The sequence below is a fragment of the Ammodytes marinus genome (assembly GCF_949987685.1).
Source record: "Ammodytes marinus genome assembly, chromosome: 16".
Lineage (NCBI taxonomy): Eukaryota > Metazoa > Chordata > Actinopteri > Uranoscopiformes > Ammodytidae > Ammodytes > Ammodytes marinus.
This window is the reverse complement of record NC_137220.1, coordinates 29,501,200-29,521,827: the sequence shown is the minus strand read 5'-3', so window position 1 is coordinate 29,521,827 and position 20,628 is coordinate 29,501,200. Positions and strand designations below refer to the sequence as shown.

Below are 20,628 nucleotides of genomic sequence, written 5' to 3'. Positions count from 1 at the left end.
TTTAACAAAGATCTATAGTTTCAGCAGCACTAACATTGGAGAGGGGCCCCCTAATCATATTTCGCTTAGGGCCCCCTGAAGGCTTGGGCCGGCTCTGCTTACAGGTGTGCGTACGATAGGCCAGCGCACGTTTGATAAATACCAATTTTTTTGTACTTCAGCACACACTAAATTTCATTCGTAAGAGTGAATTTAGAACCTTCTCTACGCACTGTTGATAAATGAGGCCCCCGGAGCACAGACAAACTCTGTTCCCTCCTCCCCTCCACTTTCCTCAACAGTCTCTTTGCTCCACTCACCACCAGACCCACAATAGGCCTACCACGTTTGAGTTTTTCCAGATCTTCATCAACAGGTATGCCTGTTATTACTCCCTTTGTCACACTACTCTCACTAATTATCCTTCTTCCACTGACCATTTTCCAGTAGATACTTTTAATTGTTAAAGCCTAATTTTTCTGCTCCTTCGTTTTACATATTATTAAAAAGTTCCCCTCTCAAAATCTTCGCTGTTTCCACCTCCCCTATCCTCTCCTTTAGCTCCCTGGAAAACGTTATCGGGCTTAGACTTAGATGCTCATCTTCCTTTATGAATTTCTAGATCTAGATCTAGACACTGGAGTCCAGTCAGCAAACTCCATTTCATCCTGCTCCTCCTCGTCCATATACTCCTACCTAGGTTGCCATTTAAACCAGTCACAAACCAGTTTATGCCAACCGCCAATCCAAAATCACTGCCAAATTCTACTCCCAAAAAAAAAACTACTTAAAGTGAAATGAAGAATTGCTAGCGTGTCCTCTCAACCAGAAGTCCAGCGTCCCCTTTGAACAAATCAAGACTCAAGAACAGGATTTTTTTTACCATAGCATTTATATAACCAACCAATTGAAGCAATTGCAGTGTGAATGCGGATAATGAGAAGCTGACCATAGATTGAATAGTTGAATTATTATGAATATGAAACAAATAATGCTTTTAGTTGAATAGATTGTTGGTAATAAAAGCAAAATGTCAAATTTATTTACAATATTCATGAAAAAAAGAAAGTAAAATAGACATCTGAATCTCCACAGACACCAATATTAACCTAATACAAAATAATAATAATAACCAAATAATACAAAAAATTTACACTCACAATCAAATTAGGTTAATAAAAACAATACTTTGACATTGTTTTCACCCCCTTAAACATACAAGTGCAGCAGGAAAGTTAAGCATGTGCCCAAGAAGAACTTGCTGAGAAAAAAGAAAAACCTTACAGCTTAATACAAGGGAAGCTACAAATTACAATTACAGTGAATTACAGAGTGTTATTAAACAGTGACGGAGACCTGCATGAGAGATCAACTGCAAGGAGGGACCAAAAAGAGAGCAGTATGTTGATATATAAAAACCACAACCTACACAACAGATAATAAAGCAAACGATTAACCCCATTCGGATTGAACTAACCCAACAATCACATTCATGCTACATTATAAAACACACATTGCATCACATAAGTGAGCAGCTGCTCTTAGACGAGGTGGTCCAGCGCAGCCAGCTCAGTTTATCTTCTGTGTAAGGTGGGTAGCGCAGGCTATTGAGTCTCTCCAAAGCCCAGCCGCGCAGCATGCAGGCCCGCTGGTGACTGAACGTCTCAAAGCTCCAGCGTCCATGGTAACTGCCCATACCACTGGCCCCTGGAAGTAGTGTTAAAAACCACACCACCAGTCAAAAAAAAAGAACGCATACAAGGGCTAAGTGAAAAAAGTGTCTCATCATATTCCTGGCTTAAAGACAATCTTTTCAAAGCTGCTCTGAAGAGTTCTCTGACATGACTTTAGGTTTGAAGATTTTTCCTTACCACCCCAGCAGTAAAACAAGTGTTTCACTCAAAAATAAATAACAACTCAATACCGTTTTGTAGTTTAATACACTGGCATGGTTTTAAATAATTTTACATGAAAGCACCATTTACATCCTAAAATAAAGTTACCCTCTTTTCATCGGTATGCAAATTCCTTGAAATGGTCGGACTCAACGTGCAAGCATGTTTCTTTCTAATGGAATAACCAGAACTGAGACATACGAAACCTGATTTTGTTATAGAACCCTACAACGCTCCTAAATGCCAAAATGTAAACTCATCAGCTGGGAGTGGAAGTAGTCTGTTATGTAGGTCTTCATATGCAAACGACCACCTAGGCCTGTCGCGATAAGCAATAAATCAATTAATTGCACGATAAATTAAAATGAGCGATAATTCTTTGCCGGAGGCAATACATTAAATTTGCAGCTTGTTTGTTTTCCTCGTGTCTCTCTCTATCAAAGAGACTGGATGACAAGAGATTCACTCCGGTGTATCGGCCCTCTTGCTTTGTGTGTGAGAAAGAGAGCGAGACTGGGGGCACCCTTATCTCAGTTGGTAGGGCGTCCCCCCCCATGGGCCTCGGCCGGCAGCGGACCCGGGTTCGATTCCAGCCACTCCCCTCTCTGCCCCATTTCAACTCTGTCTCTACACTGTCAATAAAGCATAAAAATGCCAAAAAAAAAAAAAAAAAAAAAAAAGAGAGCGAGACAGAGGAGAGAGAGAAGGGAGAGTCCGCGAGTGATTAGTCAAATGATCAACTGCGCGGATAACGTCAGCTAGGCTACTTTCATCGCAGTGTCTCGCTGTAGTCACGTCTTTAACATGTTGGCGACTTTGCCGCTATATTTGCCGACGTTTCGCCATAGCGATAAGGCTGTTAAAGACCAGCGACACATCTAGCAACTTTTTCTTAACCGCGCTCACGTGAGCAGAGTAGCAACGGCTGGCGTATCCTCCTCACTGCTGGGCAGCTCAAACGGGCAGCCCCAAGCAACCTGCAGCAGCCAGCAGACAGACAGCACCGTGCCGACAAGAGCTGCCAGTTGACGTTTGTACACGCAAATAGTTTTATTTTCATTCAATAGGCCACTGCATATCTATAATAAAGCTAACCTTATAGTTGTATGGCAACAAAGAACATGTGCAAAGTGAGCTTGTAAATATGTGAATAGGCCTAGTCAATTTTAGTTAATTTAACTACCTGGTCAGCATTTTTTTATTATTTTGCCTCTTTCAGAATAGCATATTATGCAAATGAGTTGATTATGTCATCTAGCTACTACTTGTTACTTTTGGGCCAATAACTATTTTCCTTACAGAGGAGTCAGCAGAGATAGAGGATGAAAAATCTGAGGGCTCCGATGAGAAGGGGTTGTGTGATGTCTGAAGGATTTCACATGGTGATGCAAAATCAAAAACACAAAGAACTGTATGATCTGTAAAATGTGTTGTCAGTGTGGTCCAAAGTATGCTGGCAATACAATATCAGTAGGCCTAATATATTTAAAATTGTGAAAATGTGAATGCGTTCAAGGTCCATTTAATATGTGCCCCTAAATGTTCTGCTTGTGCCCCTTAACATTTTGAGTGCAACTAGTAAAACGAGTTTGTCTGGTGCCCTGGCATTATTATATTATTGCCCTGGTCTCAAAACGGCAATATTATCGCAATAATTTTTGGGGCAATTAATCGCCCAGCAAAATTTGTTATCGTGACAGGCCTACGACCACTACATTTGCACTAGTCACTTTTACACTTGCATACACTGACATTTGTATTTTATTCCATTAAAATTTTAAAAATGGCAAAACGTATTTATCAATTTTCTGCATATGTAAGCATGGAGGGGGCCTCAAACAGGCTTTCACTGGGCTGGGCTGTACTGTATAATGACAGTTCACCTACCTACACCTCCAAAGGGCAGGCTTGGAAGGGTCATGTGGATGATTCCATCATTAGAGCAGAATCCTCCACTGTATGTATTTTCCAGTACAGTGTTTACCACCTTCAGAAAGAGAGGAGAAAAAAAAAGTCAAAAAAAAAAAGACAGAGTCTACGATGCATGTGGTTGCACAGCTCTATGTTCTTACAGAGGATTCCTCAGAGAAAACATAGAGGGCCAGTGGTTTCTCTTTACAGTTGATAAAGTCAATGCCTTTCTGCAGAGAATCAACTGTGAGGATGGGCAGGATGGGGCCGAAAATCTCCTGCTCCATTAGGGCATCGTCTTCAGCCAAATCCACCACCACTGTGGGAGCTAAGGAGAACACAATGACAGATTCACTTAGTAGTACTACAGTTGTTACTACATTATGAAATGATTTACATCAAAACGACTGATACAAAAAAAATCTCTTCAGATAAGTCTAACTGAAACTGCATCATATGAACCCAAAATTTAGGAGAAAAATCATTATTAGCATTTATGGTGCCTTAGGATTGCAATGAATATAAAAATAATATGAAGATATTTTCTAAAACATTTTTTAATAAATTTCTTTTTCAGTCCCTCATATAAAAAAAAATCCTCTTAATTTGAATGATTTTATCCATTTAAAAAGAACACAGACGACATTAACAACGGCCGACGTCACTGAACACACCAAACAGACTCATGTCCCCGCCCCTCAAGACTCTCCGGCGATGTCCGACGCCTGATTTTCGGCCCAGTGTGTCTGCACCTTTAGGATTGCTATGAATATAAAAAAGATATGAAAACAAAATCTGTTTTTCGACTTACGGTTATGGCACGGTAGCCTGGTGCGACCAGACCATCGTACTTCATTTCATTTGTACAGAAGGTTTGGAACTGCTCTATTTGGCAAACGTTCACTCACTTGGAGGCGGGTGTCTGTTGAAGTTTAAAACTATTGGATCTGCCCAGTGCCACTCTGGATCAGCCAACCAATCGCTTAAGGCTGTTACATACTCCGCAAGAAGAAAGAACAAAGTTCTCGGTGACAGAGCTGCGAGAAGTTCTTTCTGGTCTGACATTACATACTTCACGAGAACTCAACTGCCGAACTCCTCACCGCGGCGCATTGTTACCATGGTAGCGCCAGCTGATTTCACTTCGCTTTCCTCATTGACTTCAGACTGACCAATCACACAATAGTTCTCGGACAAGCTGCGAGAAGAAAGTTCGGCCCGGGTGATGTGTCGAGAACAAGCTGCGAGAACAGCTAAACAAGAGCTGAGAGAAGAAAATTACGTAATTTTCTTCTCGCAGCTCTGTCACCGAGAACTTTGTTCTTTCTTCTCGCGGAGTATGTAACAGCCTTTAACGTTTGGTCGTGACGTATGTCATGAGCCGGCTTCTGACGGTGTGTTCCAGTTGTACTGGAAACTCGGGAATTTCCGACTTCACTACATATTCTAGTCTATGGATCTACCGGTACCTGGCAACGGTAACTTGCTAGAGCCTAACGTTTAGTTATTTGGATGAGAAAGGTTGTAGGCGTCCATACTTTCCCGAGCAGATGCATTGGAAAACAGACAGGTCGGAACTACCAAGTCAGACATTTCCGAGTATAAAGGAACGCAGCATTCAACTGAAACTGGAGCGCGACTTCGACTTCATCGTTTTCAGCCACTCGCTCTGTTCGCTGATTGGACATCCAAAGCTCTGGACAAGCAGGATCTCACTAATACACCCCAGCCCCAGACTGACTACTGAAGGGAAAATTAAATTTGGGCGGAAGTAGGTAGGCGGGCGGAGCCAGACTAATGGCACGGTGCTGAGTGCAAATCACCAACTACAAACCAAAACCCCCCACGGATAACATTCTCCTTGCTAACGAACTGAATAAGTTTTACTGCCGATTCGAGCAACAGTCTGCCCCCTCTGCTCCTGCCCCCCCTCCCTCCCCTCCCTTTCCCTTTCCCTTACCCCATCCTTCCCCTCTCCACCCCTGTGCCCTACCCCTTCTGCCCGCCCACACCTCTCTGTCTCAGTGAGGGAGGTGAATCGCCTGTTCAAGAGGCAGAACCCCCGGAAGGCGGCCGGACCAGACGCTGTCTCACCCTCCATCTTGAAGTTTTGTGCTGACCAGCTGTCCCCGGTGTTCTGTGACATCTTCAACTCCTCCCTGGAGCACTGCCAGGTACCAGCCTGCTTCAAGGCCTCCATCATCATTCCTGTCCCCAAAAAGCCGAGGATCACAGGCCTAAATGATTACAGACCCGTTGCCCTGACCTCTGTGGTCATGAAGGTCTTTGAACGCCTCGTCCTTGCCCACCTGAAGTCCATCACAGACCCTCTCCTAGACCCCCTGCAGTTTGCGTATAGGGCCAACAGGTCCGTGGAAGACGCGGTCAACATGGCTCTACACTACGTCCTGGAACATCTGGACACTGCAGGGACCTACGCCAGAATTCTGTTCCTGGACTTCAGCTCGGCGTTTAACACCATCTTGCCACCTATACTGGAGAGTGGGCTCTCTGCGCTGTAGGTGCCTGACTACACCTGCAGGTGGATTACTGATTTCCTGTCCAACAGGACCCAGCGGGTGAAGCTCGGGAAGTACATCTCCGAGCCGAGGTCGATCAGCACCGGTTCCCCGCAGGGCTGCGTCCTGTCTCCCCTTCTGTTTTCCATATACACCAACTGTTGCACCTCCAGCCACCAGTCGGTCAAGCTCCTTAAATTCGCGGACGATACCACACTGGTAGGGCTTATCTCCAGGGGGGATGAAGCTGCCTACAGGAGCCAGATCGACTTGGTGGTTTCTTGGAGCAACCAAAACAACTTAGAGTTAAATGCTCTTAAATCAGTGGAATTAATAGTGGACTTCAGGAGAAACCCGCCCCCTCCCCCTCCAATCATACTGGGAGGCACCCCAGTCGCCACAGTGGAGTCTTGCAGATTCCTCGGGGTGACGCTGTCTCGGGACCTGAAGTGGGGGCCAAACATCGATGCCCTCACAAAAAAGGCCCAAAAACGTTTGTTTTTCCTGAGGCAGCTCAGGAAATTCAAACTGCCAAAATCCATGCTGGTGAATTTCTACACGGCCATCATAGAGTCCATCATCACCTCCGCCATCATCACCTGGTTTCCCGCTGCAGCGGCCAAGGACAAGGCCAAGCTGCAGCGGGTGATACGCTCGGCGGAGAGGGTGATTGGCTGCCCCTTGCCCCCCCTTGGGGCCCTGTTCAACAGCAGGGCTCTGGGGAGGGCCAGGAAGATCATGGCTGACCCTGCACACCCAGGCCACGGTCTCTTCGCCCCGCTCCCTTCAGGCAGGAGGTTGCGGTCACTAAAGGCTCTAAAAGCTAGACACTCAAACAGCTTTTTCCCCACGGCCATCTGACTCCTAAATGCAACTGCCCCCCCCCCCCCCCCCCCGAACTGTCTCCCAACTCAGTGACCTAATGGTCTGTCGTACCCAATCACTGATCTCTTGGCATTTTGGCACTTCTTTATTATTATATTATTTATTATTTACTCATTTTGCACTATTTTGTTGGTTTGCACTGTCTTGTCCTGTCTTGCACCTGTCCTGTTGCAAACTCCACTGTACCGAAACAAATTCCAAACATGTTTACATGTTTGGGCAAATAAAGACTTCTGATTCTGATTCTGTTTCGGAGCCCCTCCGGTGAATTTGCTTACAGTGGTAAACTAAGCAATCTTAACTCGTGCATTAACCTCATTTTACACGACTACTCCAATGAAACCAAAACCACCCAAGCAGACGCAAACACTTTTTTGCATTTGCTAAGCGAGCTAAAATGATTTATCCGTGAATTGTACACATTTCCCATTAATTCAGGATGTTTCCTAGCAATGGACATTATCATAATTTATTCAGGACGAAGGGCAGTGAAAATATGATTGTTTTAACCCTCCTGTTATCCTCAAATATTACTAACACATTTCACCCTTGGGGTCAATCTGACCCCAGGGATATTTGCCTCCAGAAAATGATTTACAGAAAATTGTTGACCAAGTTTTTGTATTTATTTGTTGAATACATAAATAACCCCTTGATAATGAAACCTATCAGTGAATTGACCTGTTCTGTAGCGTCACCATCACCATACAAAATATTGTACTTTAGATGATCATTTTAGAGGGGTGCAAGTGAACTTGGGAAGACTTGGAAATGACCAACTCGCAAGCCTACATTGGCTTCCTCATTTTGGCGGGAATTCACCAAAATATGAAAACCAAATATTCCAAAACTAATGTCGGACTAGTAACAGAATCATGGGGTTTGGTCAAGTAAGCAACACATTTTTCTAAACACTTGAAAGTAACTCTGATCAAATACAACATATAATTCATATTCAATAATAACGTTCAAATGACAGATAGAACCAGTTAGATTAAAACACAGTCTGGGGGTCAGAACACAGGACCCTTAGAGCCAGCGGGTTAGGTGCGTTGGGCGCTTTGAACCATTTTTGACACAAAATGATGAAGCGCTAGATTAGGATCAACATGAACGCGCATAGCTGTCGTTCGGAGGGAGGAGCTGCAGCAGGTAGAGCGTTGGGAAACTCTCAACTGCAGCTTTAACCGAGGAACAAGATATGGCTGCCCCTCTCTCCCTTACTCTTCGTTTTGGCTATTGAGCCACTTGCCATGGCAAGTCGCAAGCATGCTGACATTACTGATTGCATAAGTATTCTCTAAATAAAATCAAAACCTTCCTGATTTAGTCTACTCCTGCTTCTTAACCCACCTATGTACTTGTCCTCTTCATTGCTCTCTCCTCCAAGAACAACCCTGCCACTGGACCTCCGGAGCAGTTCCATCAGGCGTGTCCAGTGTCGGGGTGACACTATGCGGCACAGGTCAGGGGAGCTTTGAGGTTCCTTGCCATAGAAATCCTCCAGGGCCTCACGCAGTGCAGGCAGCAAGGCGTCCCGAGTGGCCAACGAGCACAGCACATAGTCCGGGGCTATGCAGCTCTGGCCCGCGTTAAAGAACTTTGCCCACGCCAAGCGGCGGGCAGCAGCTGCGATGCTCACCTCACCATATATGATGCACGGACTCTTGCCGCCGAGCTCCAGAGTCACCGGGGTCAAGTGGACTGAGGCTGCCAGCAGGATGCTGCGGGCCACGCTCTGTGAACCTAGAAGACAGAGAGGAGAAGTGTCACCCCTAAAACCCACCAAAAGCGTTAAGGAGGCGTTTTTACGCACTGGAAAAGACGTCAATCAATGCATTTTATTCGAGGCTATAGCCCCGGATATTATTTAATTAGCCCCGAATATATATATTTTTTAAACTGTAATAAAAAAAAAAATCCGATAGGCCCCAGGCTTGAAAACGTGACCTGAATCGTTTTTTTTAACGCATTTTTCAATGAAACGCCAGATTGATGGCCAAATAAAAAGGTTCTGAATATATATATATTTATCTACATTCTGCAACATAGTATTCATTATTAAACCTCAAGAGTTTATTTTATAACCCACTGATGGCATGTTTTCTCCTTTATTGCGTTTCATTGCAGCAGTGTTGATGGATAAATTGATAAGGAATACTCACACAAGGAAAACTGCTCTCAGCAGTAGTTTTACACTTTGAAACGCGATGAAAAAACGGGACCGGTAGAGCCAGTGGTGCGTTCATCCGCGCGTACATTTCGACGGACTCCCGAGGCGCTTTTTAGGGGTCAGTGTCCAAAGTGTCATTGTCTGTCATTATATGAAGAAACCACTTTGCTGTTCACTTATCTGGCTGGAACACCAGCACCAACATGCAGCATTTCTTTGCGTAGAAAGATGCATATTACCGTAATTTTCGGACTATAAGCTGCGCCTTTTTCCCCATTTTTCGAGCCTGCGGCTTATATAACGGTGCGGCTAATAATATAATAATTACACAGCACAGTATATGTTCTGTAGCTAGCACTATTGCACTAAATGGTAACACTTGAATACGTTATGCAAATATGCAACTCGTTTGTTGAAATGTTAATAAATGGGAGCTTCCTCAAGCAGCCATCTCTTTCCCGACAATCCCCTCTGTGCACAAACTCTTACATATGGTAATTAAACATTAAAACACCTGCGGCTTATAGTCCAGTGCGGCTTATAGTGCGGAAAATACGGTGCTTTATTTTCAGGTCGCTATTTAGACATTGTGGTGGTAAAATTCTTTCTTCGCGTTTCATTACCATACCCTCTCTTACTTTGAGAATGTTTCCCATTTGTTTTCCTTGTGACACACTGGGCTTCATTCATCAAACGTGCGTAGACCAGAATATTGGGTGTACTGTACGCACATTTCCACGCAAACCTCGGCATTTATCAATTTGGATACGAGCGTAGGGTACGATCAAATCTCACACCAGCTCTCACTTCGTGTACGCAAGTTTGTTAACAGCATGGACTTGCAGAGCCGGCTGTGCCGCGAAGCCTATGACTTTGTCAGACAATTGTTAGTAGATCATACAAATGCATGTTTGTTCGGACCAGGATAAACATATTCATTACTTATAAATGTGAAGCTTATGGTGTTCAACTGAGTAGGAGCGCAGATTCAGTTGTGCGCGCACGGGCCACTTTGGAGCGCTGCATTGGACTGCGTAAGGGCAGTTGGCTCCATCTTGGAGCAGCTGGGGGGGGGACTGCAGTACGGGGCTGAATTCATTCATCGCTTCAAAAATGTTTAGTATTAAATATGTGGGCTATGCAAGTAGTACGCTGCTCTTTATATTAAAAAGACACTGCACAACATTCAGCTTTACATTCCATTTTTTTGACGCACTTTTGAGATTTTAGTTTCTCTTTTAATGTGTCATTGATCGCATAGTTAGCTAATTATTTCCACGATTAACCAGCACGTTTCGGCTTGTTTTCCGATCCGGGACCTCGAAAGTAATGGTCCAGTGTGGCGCTGGTGGAGCAGGACGGTGGGAGCTCTCACAGCTGGTGGTTGTCTGGCCCTGTGGAGCTGAATACATTCTAGGTTGTGCAGCTGACGGCTGACCACTCGTGCCAAGCGCATCATACAGTAAAACGCAAAATTATAAAAAAAAATGTTCAACCCCTTTTGAGTAGTGCTGTCTGAAAGTGCCAATACATTCTAAACATTTAAATCTCTGCAGACGTGTATTTATTTAATGGAAAATAAATACACACAGAAAAGGTTTAATATTTAGCATTATCGGACAGTTGGTGCGTCTGTTTCTCCTCCAACACTTATGCCCACACCTCCAGTTGGTGTTGCATTTCAGAGCGGCAACAAGCTTTTTTTTAGTGGTAATTTTTAAGTCAGACCACTTTTTCTTCACCTATGTAATGAATATGCTACAAAAATTTGTAAATGCTATTTTATATCATTTGAGCGGTAACCCTGATACACCAAAAATACACAAACCTCAGCTGGAGATATTTTGTCAACACGAACGCTGTTGACCGCAGAGGTGATTTCCTTCCACACTGCTGCCTTCTGACGTTCTTTTGATGCTGATTTTAATGCTCCCAAATGATTATTTTTTAATTCTTTCTGCTGTTATGGTGTCAATTTCTACTTCAGAGAAGTTCCTCCACTTTGCCGTAGTGCGCACGTCATTGTCGTTAAAGCTATGGGTGAGGCCTCTAAACTTTGAAAATATACATATCTGGGCGACTGTGGCTCAGGAGGTAGAGCGGGTGGGCCAATGATTGGAGGGTTGGCGATTCGATTCCTGCCCTGCCACTTGTGTGGCAGGGCAGGTTGTTGTGGCCTTGGGCAAGACCCTTGGCCTACCTTGCCTCGTGTGAATGTGTATGACTGCTGCATGTTTGAGGTGGTGGTCGGAGGGGCCTTAGGCTCTGAAAGGCAGCCACGCTTCCGTCAGTCTGCCCCAGGGTAGCTGTGGCTACTGTCGTAGCTTACCACCACCGGTTTGACTGTGTGTGAATGAATGGAACCTGGAACCCTGTAAAGCGTTTTGAGTGCGAAAAGAGTGCTATATGAATCCAATCCATTCTAAAGGGGCGTGATATTCAAATTACGAGATACGACCGTTTGATGAAACCCACGTGAAACCTGGCGTAGGTATTTTCTGCACCAGGATCTGCACCAGTTTCAACACAAGTTTGATAAATGAGGCCCACTGTCTTTTTGAGTAACCGATAAGAGAAAAGAGTCGAATAACATCACTTCTTTCTGTTCAGTTAAATATTTCAATAGAGCAGCGCTGTGTATTTTTTTTGCCACCAGTTCAATGGCGGCTTGCTTCTGCCTGTTTACTCTCCCGCGTGCATGCTGTAGTCACGCACGGCGCATGCGCAGAGCCGCGGACAGACACACACACAGAGCAAATGATAGAGAAACGTTTTGAGACACGTGCACATTTATTTACCGCAAATCGCGGCCTTTCGCGCAGTTATGACCATGCACAAACACACATCGCGCTTGCTACTACATTAATTGTGCAAAAATATATATATATATATTTTTTTTGACGGTTGGTGGCGTTGGTAAGGCAGCCGCCTTAGTCATAAAGTGCTGGGGGAAACACTGCAAGGTGTACCTAATAAAGAGGCAGGTGAGTGTACAGCGGAGGAAATAAGTATTTGATCCCTCACTGATATATACATATATATATATATATACATACACATATATATATATATAGATATATATATATACATATACATATATATATATATACATATATATATATACATATATATATATATACATATATATATATATACATATATATATATATACACATATACATATATATACATATACATATATATATATATACATATATATATATATATATTAGAGGTGGGCATAGATTAATTTTTTTATCTAGATTAATCTCATTGAATTTTGGAATTAATCTAGATGAATCTAGATTAAAATGGCTCATTTGAATTAATTCATAATATGTGTGTGCTCCCTAAATAATGACTCAAAGTAAGTCTTTGAGAACGTGTTTCTGCTTTGCTGAGATAATCCATCCCACCTCACAGGTGTGCCACATCAAGATGCTGATCTGACATCATGATTAGTGCACAGAAGTGCCTTAGACTGTCCACAATAAAAGGCCACCCTGAAATGTGCAGATTGTCTCACAGCAAAATGCCACAGATGCCATAAGCATTGAGGGAGCGTGCAATTGGCATGCTGACAGCAGGAATGTCAACCAGATCTGTTGCTCGTGCATTGAATGTTCATTTCTCCACCATAAGCCGTCTCCAGCAACTTCGCACAGCCATTGAAGAGGAGTGGACCAACATTCCACAGGCCGCAATTGACAATCTGATAAACTCTATGCGAAGAAGATGTGTTGCACTGCATGAGGCAAATGGTGGTCACACCTGATACTGACTGGTTCTGAGTCCCCAGACCCCCAATAAAGCAAAACAATGCAAATTTCAGAGTGGCCTTTTATTGTGGACAGTCTAAGGCACACCTGTGCACTAATCATGATGTCAGATCAGCATCTTGATGTGGCACACCTGTGAGGTGGGATGGATTATCTCAGCAAAGCAGAAGTGCTCACTATCACACATTTAGACAGATTTGTGAACAATGTTTGAGAGAAATGGTACAATTGTGTATCTGGAATTAATTTTAGATCTTTAAGTCCATCTCATGAAAAATGGGAGCAAAAACAAAAGTGTTGCGTTTATATTTTTGTTGAGTGTATATATGTATGATTAGGCTTCACCGCAGATTTCAAGAGAAGACACAGTCTGTCGGTTCTGTAGGGCGCTTACTCTGTTCTTAAACGTTAGAATGCGCAAATTATTTTTGAACAAAACAAATGCTTAGTATATTTGCAGTGTTTGTAGATCATTTATCATGCAGTTTGTTCAATATGAGCCACCGGAGCCACCGTACTGTGTTGCCTCATCGAATCAGAATGTCCTGTGGGCTACTTCACTTTTACCTGTCTGTATTGGAGCGCAGTTTATTGAATGCTTGGATTAAATGCAGTCAGTGGCGTAACTTTGATGTTCATATTGATGGGGACACATTTTGGCGAAACGTCACACAATTTGGCGAAACGCCCTCGCCCCAGAATCCAACCGCTCATTTGTTTATTAACCAAACCAGTGTTATCATGTATCTATGTACAGTTTAGTCAAGAATTGAACGGCTATCAATCGTTTTGCACTAAAAAACTTATTATATTCATACATCTTTGGCTGCTTATGTTTCACAGTAGGGCTGTCCCCGACTCGGAATTTCAGTTTACGAGTGAACCGGTGTTGCACCGAAAGCTGTGACCTGTCAGAATGTGTGACCCTAGAGGGCGCTGTTCTTATTTCTTAACTGATTTCAATAGAGTGTAGGCATATAACAACCCAGTCTCACAGTGAAATGTTTTAATACTTATGTTGGTCCACAGCTGAAAACATAGTTTCACAAAAACAGCCCTGCAATTGAGAGATTATTAAATTGTTTGCTTCCAATTTAAAATTATTGTGCAGTGGAAAAAGTACAGCCTACACATTTCACTGTGATGGGTAACTAACTAGGTTGGTTATTCACCTTTAAAAAAACGCGAGCCGGTGAGAGAGAAACAACACAAGCCGGTGACGGCTGCAGAGAATGGTGATTCGTGCGAGTAAAAAAGACAAGATGCTCGCGGTCTACGGGGGCTTAATTGTTTCCAAGGCGATCTATCTTTACTACAGCACATAGCAGAGCAGAATCAATAGGCATATATGGTGCGCAATTTGCACAGCGCAAACGTACATCTGCTTTGGTTTTTTCTTTTGCCATTTCCTCTTTAGTTTTGACCACTCTTCTTCTATGGCGTTTGACGTGACGTGACACATTACCGCCACCTATTGCCCTGGCATGATAACGTCAGTGTTTTGCTCTTATTTTCTCTTTTATTATAATGTAGCCTGTCGGCATCGGATAACCTGCAGGACAAATAAAAAGCAAAGACTTCGCTTTGCATGGCCGGTGGTCCAGACAGACATGTCCTGTCAGATCTTATTTTCCAACGACGCTTGATTAGACTAGGCCTACATACAGTATGTCATTGTCAGTGTTACAATGAGATGTTTGATTACTAACTTAAATTACCGTTGTTTGGCGAAAATAGTTCCGAATGTCTTCTCCTTTCCTTTTCTTCCCCGACATTCTTCCTTCAGCCGCATTCACAGCGCAGCAGCTGAGCTGATTGATTCCGTCCCGAAATGACAGCAGAAGCTAGCCTGGCATTCCCAGACCTGCCACTAGGCGCTGGCAAATTAAATTAGCTGCGCCTGTTGGTCTGGCCACGCTCCGTTGAAGCTTTATCAAGAAGACCAGAAATCTGGATCTCACGTTTCAATTGCTTCTATCTAATATGGGCGCGCCAGAGCCCTTTATATGGTACTCTGGGGAGGACGTAACCGGATGACGACAGTGACGTGCATGCGACGTCGAAGCCGTGATAGTAAACATCAAAGATGGCTGCGGATATGTTGTGTGAGTTTGAGACTGCTTTGGCCTCGACCCTTAACGATTTGGAAGACGGCACTCAAATCTTTCATTAGCAAGTAAGTGGAATGTTCTGTTTTGCCGACCGACAACAGCAAACGTTTAATTTAACAGTTTAACAGCTGTTCGATAAAGGAACGGGGCTTACGTCACCTTGTGCATCGCTCTGATTGGTTGTAGTGCTATCCAACTGCGTGCAGTGGCATTTGAAATGCACGAGTAGGAGCCGCCCCTTGAGTTGGAAATTACTATTGATCGTGGCCAGACCCTCTATCGTTCAAGATATCAGGGTATGGATTTCCAGCAGAAGCTGTTTTACCGCTCTCAAATTAAGCAACCAATCACCGCTAACCGAAACACAACCCACGACAACCAACAGGAGGCAAAGCCAATCACAAAATACATAAGGCGGGACTATAAAGAGGCAATGCATTAACCCTTTCTCGTCGTTGTTATCTCGTTCTCATATTGGTGTGGACAATTTCAGCACATTTGAATATTGGTATGGACACGCCCATGAATGCAGTCGTTTAAACTCGGTGTGATCCTTGACTCATAGCAACCCATATGAACTTTCTACAGTGTTGTCAGTAACTGTTGTCGCGCACTTTGAGGTTTGTCGGTGTCACAACGTCATTTTACCGGGGCTTCAGCTCCGAATGTTTCGAGTGAAGCTACCATGGATATATTTGCGGCGTAATTTCCACTGGGGACGTAACATTTAAAAAAAAAATAAGCATATGCCTAGGCTACCCGGTGTTGCCGGTGGGCAAGGAATGTAACCGGTGTGAGCCTCAACACCGAGTAACACCGGTAACACTTATTACCGCGGCAACCCTACTGTACCCAATGATTCGATTAAGATGGTGTCCTCTAACAATAATCCCATCTCTGAAATGCTCAATTTAACATATCTACAACCAAATTCATCTTCACGTCTACAGTCAGTTACCTCAGTGAGATAAGTTTGGGCGGAAATCTTTGAATGTCTTGTGACTAGTGTAAATTGCATAATATAAACACAACTGACATACTGCAACACACAGGTCTGGATCTGATCCATCCTGTAAGCTTTTACCTGTAAAGAAGATGTGGTCAAAGCGATTCTGCAGAAGTGCCTTCGTATCCTCTGCTCCACCACGAACAACTGCATAACAGTCCTGCCACAATGAGAGAGCAAATGCCAGCTTTGCTATGCTCTGCCTTATGGTACATCAGTAGCACAATATAGCACATGACATTAGAGTGCAGTATTGCCAAAGATATTGTAGGCCATTTACAAAACAGATTCATCATTCTGTAGTTTTTTCCACCAGCCCCGGCCTTAATTTAAAATAAATTAGTTCCACAAATCCACATAAGAGCTTAAGTAAAATGTCAACAAAACACACATCACAATAAAAAATAAAAAAACTGCTTATTTAGTTTTTGTTTTAACATTTTATTAAAGAAAATGAGGCAGTGTGATGTACATACACAAACAGGTACAGTATAAGGCATTTTCAGTTTTTCTAAATTATTATTAACCCCTTCGACCCCCACCTCCTTCTCACAAGCTTCCTCAACAAAACAAAAACAAAAAGACATAAGAGCAAACAGACAAGGACAGGATAGAACAGAATATACACAAACAATTGATAATTGAGCAAATAAATGACAAGGAAATGAAACAAAATAAATACAAATAAAACATAACCTTATGTTAACATGTATAAATATATATATATAAAAAAGAAACATGGAACAAAAAAATATATATATATAAAATGTTGCAGTATTTCACATCTGGATTAAACAGCTATAAAAAGGCGGAGCAGTCAAACCGTGCTTTAAAACCAGTGTCTACATGTTTGTCACTCCTACAGGAGAGAGCAGGGTGGTGGACAGGCAGCAGCGGACAGATAATAATTTAAGTATGTTTTGGGTTTTACTGTGAAATTTCCCTCGCAGGCAAATGGTCAAGATAGCCAATCAACGGTTGCCAGTGACAATAGAATTTATCGGAGCAGCCTCTCAAAGCAAATTAAATTTTTTCCAATTTTAGAAAGGACAGGATGTCACAAAGCCAAGATTTAAGTGATGGGGGGAAGGCGGGATTTCCATAAGAGCAAAATGCACCTTCGAGCGATCAGAGAGGAGAAAGCAATTACATTGGATTGAGTGTTTGTTGCAACATTACCATCTGGAAGTCTTCCAAAAATGGCTACATGAGGAGATGGTTGAATTATCTTTAAGAGATAACCTTAAAGAATGAATCCAAGAAGGTAAATAACTTTGGGCATGTCCAAAACATATGGGTTAGGTCACACGGCGAGAGCGAGCATCTATTACATTTATCTTCAACCGTATCTGGGTAAATTTTAGAGAACTTGGACTTGCTATAATGAATCCTGTGGAGCACTTTAAATTGAATGAGGCTAAGCTACATACATGAAGAGGAAAGCTTGATATTTTTAAGGGCTTTATTCCAAAACTGATCAGAAAGGGTCACTTGTAGCTCATTCTCCCAGTTCGATAACATTTTTTCAATAGTTACTTCATTTGCCGGCAACAATAGGTCATATAGATAGGAGACATGCCCTTTAGTAGTGTTGTGAGCTAAGAGAACGTGGTCCATACCAGTAGTTGGGATAAGGGGGAATGCAGGTGTATTAGTTCTTGCAAAATCCTGTAGTTGAAAATATCTAAAGAAATCCAAACTGGCTAATCCAAACATGAATCGTAGCTGGTTGAAACTTGCAAATTACCCTTCCACCCTTCTTTCAATAAACGCAGACCCTTTTATTTCTGGCCAGGAATATGAAGCACGGATCAATTCTGGCTGGTGCAAAGATATAATTTTTGCAGATGGGTGTTGATTGAGGAAGGGAAGACCAATTAAAATGTCCCCTTATTTGAGCCAAGACTTTCAGTGAGGCAACAACAATGGGGTTAGATGTGTACTGTGAGTAAGGCAAGGGCAGGGTCAGCCAAGTCCACCTGAAGGTCTGCTCCACTGCATAGAAGCTTTGCAGATTCGAGGATTTTTACCAACAGAGCCGATAAATTTAAAAAAAACGATCTAGGTAAAAGATGGGAAGGCATTGGAAGAGGACATTGCATTTTCTACTTCTGAAGGATCTTACCTCTGACTACTTGAATCTTGTTGAGTACTACTTTAAATTCTCTTTTCTGCTGGTTGTTACCGTTTCTGCTGTATTGGTTAAGATATATTGACTGCATCTGTTGGTTTCCATTTAATTTGACTGTTTTGACTGCTTTGAATACTTTGTTTATCTGTCTGGATTAAGCAAGGACTTTACTGTTGCATTGCTTACACTTATAGTTAACTCTGTCAAATTAGGGTTTTGCATAGAATTACTACAAGGGGTGCTGTTCTACTATTTTTCTAAATTCCGTCAGGTTTTTGGCTAAAGCTTTTGGCCTTTGTTGCTGAGAATTTGGATTGGTTTATATAGCTGGCCAATCAAACAGGGGCGTGGTCTCCACAGCTGTAGCAAACCACAATCAAATTTGATTATTTAAAAACAAGCAGCTGTGTGAAGCTTAAGCTTCAGCGGCAGACAAAGACTAGACAAAGGAGTCTACGCAGGAGTCTTCGTGGGAGGCTTAGCAGGCTAAGTATCATTTATTTGGTTCTTTGGTCTGTAACTATGTGTGTTCTTAACATCCCTATCGGGTGTCCTCTCATAGATATTATAGGCCTCACGCATACTCGCAGCACAACATACATGACCTCATTTATCCCACTCACTCCACACACACCCAACACCTAGTCACAGGAGGCCTGTGGAACTGCCAGTCTGTTACCCGTAATACTGAATTCATTTCGGGCTTTGCTACCCAGCAATCCCTTGACTTCCTTGCTCTCACTGAGACTTGAATTACACCCACTAACACATCCACACCTGACGCTCTCTCCTCTGCCTACTCTTTCACCGACACACCCAGACCCACTGGTAAAGGTGGGGGTACAGGGCTACTTATCACCCACAGGTGGAGTTTTTCCCTCTTCCAGATGCCACACTTTACTCCACTTTCTTTTGAATTCCATGCTGTGACTGTAACTGATCCGGTTAAATTAAACATTGTTGTAATCTACCGCCTACCAGGTCCTTTGGGTGAGTTCTTGGAGGAATTAGATGTCCTCCTTTCAAACATCCCTGAAAACGGCCCTCCACTTGTTCTTCTCTGTGACTTCAACACCCAGAAAAATAAGCTATCCAACTTACCTATTTTACTTTCTTCTTTCGCTCTCTCACTCACCACCTACTCACAAAGCTGGCAACCAGCTTAACCTAATTTGTACCAGAAACTGCTCCTCCTCCAACCTCACCGTTACCCCACTCCATATCTCTGACCACTTCTTTATCTCCTACTCTCTCTCACTCTCTAAATCTAACAACTCTATCTCATCTGGAGATACTGTACGTGTCTCCAGTCCATCACTCCTGACCTTCTCCCCTACATCACCCATCTTATTAACAACTCCTTGTCAACTGGCTGTTGCCCCGACTCTCTTGATGAGGCAAGAGTAACTCCTCTCTTTAAAAAAACCCACCCTCAACCCGTCTGAAGTGAACAACTACAGACCAGTCTCTTTTCTTCCATTTCTCTCAAAAACACTTGAGCGTACTATATATTTAATCAACTCTCTTCCTTTTATTCACAAGCACAACCTTCTTGATCCCCACCAGCCTGGTTCCAAGGCAGGCCACTCAACTGAGACTGCCCTCCTCTCCGTCTATGAGCGACTTCACACCGCTAGAGCAGCCGGCCTCTCCTCTGTGGTCATCCTTCTGGACATTTCTGCTGCTTTCGACACGGTAAACCACAAAATCCTCATTTCCTCACTTCATGGCCTGGGTGTCTCAGGCTCTCCACTTTCCCTGCTCACATCCTACCTCAATGGCCGCACCTACCGGGTAAGGTGGCGAGGATCAGTGTCCGAACCTTGTCCACTCACAACTGGTTTCCCTCAAGGAACTTTCCTGGGACCCCTCCTCTTTTCTCTGTACACCAACTCTCTCGGTTCTGTTATTGACTCACATGGCTTTTCCTACCACAGCTACGCAGATGACACTCAACTCATTCTCTCCTTTCCCAAGACTAAAACACAGGTAGTGGAACGAATCTCTGCCTGTCTGACTGACATCTCTCAGTGATGTCCACACACCACTTGAAACTCAACCTTGACAAGACCGAACTGCTTTTCCTTCCAGGTAAGTCCGCTCCCAACCTTGACCTTAATATCACCATTGACAACTCTGTGGTAGTCCCTACCATGACTGCTAAGAGCCTGGGCGTGACACTCGATAACCAACTCTCCCTCACTGCTAATATTGCTGCAACAACCCGATCGTGCAAATA

General features: G+C 43.3%; 1 protein-coding gene across 2 annotated transcripts in view; it reads right to left on the bottom strand.

Moving 5' to 3' along the window:
• Positions 1-852: 852 nt before the first annotated feature.
• Positions 853-20,628, bottom strand: part of aldh3b1 (aldehyde dehydrogenase 3 family, member B1) — a 63,617-nt gene continuing 43,841 nt past the window's right edge. For both annotated transcript variants that reach the window (XM_080044275.1, XM_080044276.1), the window contains exons 6-10: positions 16,337-16,418; positions 8,543-8,935; positions 3,947-4,113; positions 3,762-3,861; positions 853-1,686 (exon numbers count right to left, since the gene is read on the bottom strand). In XM_080044275.1, the coding sequence (XP_079900401.1) occupies positions 1,499-1,686; positions 3,762-3,861; positions 3,947-4,113; positions 8,543-8,935; positions 16,337-16,418 (930 nt within the window). In that variant the 3' untranslated portion in view covers positions 853-1,498. The remainder of the gene's footprint in view (positions 1,687-3,761; positions 3,862-3,946; positions 4,114-8,542; positions 8,936-16,336; positions 16,419-20,628) is intronic.